The 5593-nt window shown below is 36.2% G+C and overlaps 1 protein-coding gene across 4 annotated transcripts; it reads right to left on the bottom strand.

The window, feature by feature from the left end:
* Positions 1–1120: 1120 nt before the first annotated feature.
* LOC107901840 (two-pore potassium channel 3) lies at positions 1121–4760 on the bottom strand. 4 transcript variants are annotated; one of them, XM_016828001.2, is made up of 3 exons: positions 4016–4760; positions 3303–3745; positions 1121–1839 (listed from the first exon to the last, which is right to left on the bottom strand). In XM_016828001.2, exons 1-3 carry the CDS (start codon positions 4478–4480, stop codon positions 1692–1694), a joined length of 1056 nt encoding a protein of 351 aa, XP_016683490.1. In that variant the 5' UTR covers positions 4481–4760; the 3' UTR covers positions 1121–1691. The 4 variants fall into 4 exon arrangements, with proteins under 4 accessions (XP_016683490.1, XP_016683489.2, XP_016683488.2 ...); XM_016828000.2 differs by adding an exon at positions 2234–2285 and having other exon boundaries at positions 3303–4740; XM_016827999.2 differs by having other exon boundaries at positions 3303–4739.
* Positions 4761–5593: the final 833 nt, after the last annotated feature.

Genomic DNA, 5593 nt, shown 5'->3' with positions numbered 1-5593 from the left:
TTCATTAAATCTTTTGGCATCAATAGGGAAATGATGAAAGGGAATATATATAAAAATTTGATAACACAAACTAGGCATTATCTATCCACATATGTGTAAAACACAAATATCAATATCAAACCTGCAAGCCCACCACACCGTTGTATTCTTTCTCAGGTAAGGTTTGTTGTTTTAATAATTGTTTTTATACTTTTAAGTGTATTTGGTATATTATATTTTAAAAATTATTTATTTAATAAAATAATCTAAAAAAATTAATACAGGTTAGGTCGGCCCGAGCTCGAGCTTAACCATCATATTTTAGGCTAGACTTAAACAAATTTTTAAATCCATATTTCAAACCGAACCCAAACCTAAAATACAAACCTAAAATTTTATTAAAACCTGGCCCGACCCATAATCACCTCTACATATCACCTTCATCCGGCAAATCATCCTTCCATAATCGCACCTTTTCAGATGCCCAACCACCCATCAATCTCGAGGTTTTGACTGCCCCCCGGTGCCTCACCAATGCTTGCTTGAGAGAGATTCATGCCAAAGAAAATTCCTTCATTAAATTCTTCAGCCCTTTATTTCAATAAAATATAGTTGAAGTTCTAAACTATATTTTAATTTGTAAAAGAATAGTTTGCAAGTTAATTTCAAATTAATCTATCTACAAATTAAATGTGCATGGCAATTTGCAATTATATACCTACAAACACTACAACGATGTTTTTCCACTTTTACAACGATGTTTTCCACTTCTACAATTTATCTAGTTCCCACCTGTTACAAAAATTTCAAGAAATTTTATACTTGTTTCATACAAATAAACCTTCTCGGTTTTTATTTTTGTTCAGCCTTTCACCAATGTTTTTTAAACGAAATTAGTAGTCAAATCAATCAAGTCACCGATTCACTGGTTCAATTGATCCGATTAAAAAATTATTAAAAATTTCATTTCAACCAATTTTTTAGTCAATTCATACCGATTCCTTATCAAATCGGTTCAAAACCACTCTCCAGATAGATACTCCAACAAATTCTCAGTCCAACCGATCGACCGATTCGATTCAAACGACGCTACCTTTCAGCAAAACAGAAGATAAAAACGCGGAGGTGACTAAGAGACGGGTAAGAATAAACGCAATTTGTTTACATCCACAAATCTCTTTTGTACAAAATTCATTTTCATAAAAAACTGGCATCAACATATACTTTTACATAGGGAACTCATCCAATCCAAACAACCACCTAAATAGAACATATATTCGGACATACTCATAAGGTGCTTATCCAACCACCTAAACTATAACATACCCAAATTGTACACATGTATTCCGCTAAGGTAACATAGGCCCACCACTCAACAAGCGCCAGACTTAGTCCGACCAACAAAAGGGTTTTATCCACTAGTCAAGTTGGTGAATGATGCATCCCAGGATTGTCTTACCGAGTTTCTGACCCTAAAACCAAAAGAAAGAACTACACCGGGAAGGTAGACCGTTCATCTATGGAATAAGACATTATGGGATGAGCAAGAGGACCAAGTCAACATGCATGAAGATTCGAATAAACCGTCATTGTTGCTTGCCTTGATTTCTAACCACTGCCATTTCTGCAGTTGATGATTCAATGTCATCCATTACTGTCCATGCCACCTTTGCCGTATCATAACGATGATTATAAGCAAGGTTACTTGCAGATTAATGATGATGCTCCATAAGATCTGCAAGAGTTATCTTCCCACAGTTGCCAGCATCTAGCCTATCGAACTTCTCGCTGATCTGCATAATGTCTTTTTCTGATACCTTCCCCATCTCCTTGAGCTTGTATATCACAAACTCGGATTTGCTGGACATATAAACCGACATTAAATTCAATGGGAAATGAACAACATTGAGAATAAAAATGGAATTTGAGAAGGATTAGGAAATTTAGACCAAGACAGATATCAGCATACAAATTACCAAGACCATTTTAAGTAATAGAATGTTTTGAGGATAATGCAACATGCAAAACAAAAGAATATAGAGTATCCAGTTCGAAAAAAATCTAGTCAAATGATGTAACACCTTAAGGACTTCAATCATTGTGGCATTATCAAAGCCTCCTAGGATGTTGCACTCGAGTCGGTAAAGCAGAAAAGAACCAGATAGAGAATCAGAAGAATTATGAGCTTACAACTGGAAACACCTTAATGAACCACTGAATCAATTACAAGTAATGGATAAAAGAGGGAAAGTACCCCTATTAGATGCATCCAGAAGCAACAATGTACTGCACTTGATAATAATAACCTACACTCATGTACACCATACATCTGAGGTAATTCATAAAATATAGTCCATAAGACACAGATAAACCACAATGAACCCAAAAATTAGCAGTATGGCTGAGAAGCAGTATAATTTAATTGCTTTAGTTTGTCCTCAATAAAGTATATCAAAGTCCCTCATATATAAAGATACAGTTCTGTAGTCTAATCAAAGCTTCAAACATTATAGCTATGTTACTAGGACTTGGGTGAGTGTCAGACACAGGTGTGTTCACTTTTGTTATTTCAAAATCTTCCTATGTATTTGGGCATATCCCCACACTCATGTTCGAAGATATCTCAGGTATAGGCATTGAACACAGTACTCAAAAAGAAAAATGAAAAGTCAGAAAAATAGGGATGCATATTAAATATAACTCAAATACGGTACTTAATCCCAATTTTCTGGGATTGGCTTTTTTTTTCTGGTTTTTATGCCTTAGTTTCAAAAAGGAAAGTTACCATTCAGGCACAATTTTTGTGGTGTTTTCAACATGTTTGCAAAGGGGTAATAGAAAGTGAAGATTATTATCATATTTCAATTGAGAAGATCATATGCATAACCTAGCAGGCAGAGCAAATTACACGCATAGCAGATGTTGCATTGAAATTGTATTCACAAGATAGACACATCGTTTGAAGAGCACAATATAAAGCAATCCCAACAAAGAGGGCCTTGGAAGAAAAATCTATCCCATTTTGAAAAGTGATGCATTAAAAGTTCTTCGGAGTGAGAATCTTTTATTTAAGAATTTAAGCAATTGCATGTTAATAAATCAACCGTGAATCCCAATACGAGTTCTTCGAACTTAATTAAAATGTCAACTGGTGAACTAAAGACTACAACAGCTATAAAGGAAAAGGAGGAAACTACAGTAAGTTTCGAAATTAGTATATTAACCTTTCAGGTATTATTGCATCAAAGCATACAACTACTAGAAACTTGAGGAGATGAAGATGCATAGTTCAAGTACTAACCAAATTTCATAAAACAGCATACCTCACAAAACCATTGTTGTCAATATCAGCAGCAAGAAACTCCGAGACAGTCATGTCCTGTCCAAGCACCCACTTCGCCATTGTCCTATGCCTCTTATCCACTCTAGCCTCAGCCAAATACAGAAACGCTCGAGCAACAGCCAGAGTGGAAACAAGCAACCAAATAGCAGCAAAAATCCTACCAGGCAACGTCTTAAATGCTCTGTCCCCATAGCCAACTGTAGTGACCGACATAACAGAAAGATAAAAAGCATCCAACCACCCAAGCCTCTCAACAAAATGCATAACACCAACACCAATTCCAATACAAAGAACCACAACTCCTAATGCCAATCCCACCTTCATTCTTATCCTCATCCTCCCCTTTTTGACATCAATTATATAAGATCTTGCAGAGTCCTTCTTTTGACCCTCATGTTCAACAGTTCTCAACAAATAACTCTCCTGCAAATCAAGTACATAGCTAACCATCCCACTAAGCAAAATATCAATAAAACCGAATCCGACCAACACAAATAATATTGAAAACAACTTGGTAGCCACACTATTAGGGATAATATCACCGTATCCAATTGTGCACATTGTCACAATACAAAAATACAATGCATCAACAACCGGGTGAGTTTCATTACCCAAGAAATTATGCCTATTAAACCAAAAGATAACAACACCCAAAGTTAAATACAAGACTAAAAGCACAAAAGCTTGTCTTACAATGGATTGAGACCCCAATTGAGGTTTGGGAATTGAAGAGCGGATGACATCATTTAAAACAGCCATGGCAGGTGCCGTTTTGGACCTGTGAAGATTGGATTTTTCCCATATGAAATCTGGGTCAATTAACCATGAAGCTGGTGCTGGAGTGGGTGAATTAAGTTGGGTTGGCTGCAAAAGAGGGTCTTGGAGATTTACAACAGTGTCTTGAGGAGGAGAAGAAGAAGAAGAAGAAGGTCGGGGGGATTGAAGAGATGAAGTTAAGGCATCAAAGATGGGAGAAGAATCAATGGGAGAAAGGGAAGGAGGAGGAGAAGGACCAAAGATGAGTCTATCTTTAAGCTCAGATGGAGTTAAAGAGACAGGGAGAGAGACTTCATTGTGTTCAGGGAGGGGAAAGAGAGGTGAGGGCGGCGTTGGTTTCTTCCGGGGACTTGCATACAGAAGCAAAGGATCATTTTCCATTGTCTGAAGAAACAAAAAGATTCAAGGGGAGGGGGGATTTATTTCTGGGATTGCGATGTGTAAAGGAGATAAAGACAAAGGAAAGAAGCTAGGGGTAGAAAAAAAATCTGAAGTGAACAAAGGAACAAGATGAGTGGTTTTTCAAGTACATCCGTTCCGTATGAGCAAATAGAGGAGAGATTGCGCGTATGATTGTGATTGTGTTTTGTGTCTACAACATACAACATGGACGAGGGAGAACTTGAGAAAGTCTTCTACTCTCTTGCCTTTTGGGAATTTATTTTCAATTTTTTTAAATTACAAATTATTCTTTTTTAACTACTTATGCTATCCACTGAACCACCTCCAATCATTTATTTAAATGTATTTTCTTCTTTTTGTTGTTCAAAAAAAGGAGCTGCCAATGATTCAAATGAAGAACGTGTGGGGGAAAAACGGCTGTGGTGGCAATCCAGGGGATGTTTGATTGGCCGCCATGCCAAGTGCCAACCCAACACACTGACTACAAATTTTGATCAAGTTCCAAGTATTCTGTCATATTTGAAATATTTACGTATTGTGGGCTAAAATATTCTTATTTATAAAAATTTTCATTAAAAAATTTGAAGAATTTTACGTTACCAATGTTAAAAGTATTGGGGTTCCCCAAACATATTAAGGCCAGTTAAGTTTCACTCGGGCTTTCGAATGACCAACCCAGGATTGGGCTCGGCTTTTTCTAAAAGCCCCATATAAGACTTCGATTATGAGATTTAAAGCAGGGTCCACCTCCGGCATATTTATGTAAATATGTTTAAAAAATTAACAAACTATGCTGATTTTTTAAAAATTGACCGATTCATGTTGTTTTTGGGGAGAGAGAAAGAAAAATGTGTTATGCAAGATACGTTTTCTTTACCACATCAATAAAAAAGTATCTTGTAAGACACATTTTCCTTTCAACGATAATTTTTCCAACGATAACTTTTCCAACGACTACAAGGGCTCCAACAGCCATAAAATTTCCTATATAAGTCCCTCTAAACTTCATTCTTTTCAACCAAATATTCAATACTCATTCTTCCATTCTCAATTTTCAATCATCAATTTTCAATTGTTTTCTAATTTTCCCAA

The sequence above is a fragment of the Gossypium hirsutum genome, chromosome D06 (assembly GCF_007990345.1).
Source record: "Gossypium hirsutum isolate 1008001.06 chromosome D06, Gossypium_hirsutum_v2.1, whole genome shotgun sequence".
NCBI lineage: Eukaryota > Viridiplantae > Streptophyta > Magnoliopsida > Malvales > Malvaceae > Gossypium > Gossypium hirsutum.
The sequence above is the reverse complement of the archived record's forward strand: the minus strand, read 5'-3'. Positions and strand labels throughout refer to the sequence as shown.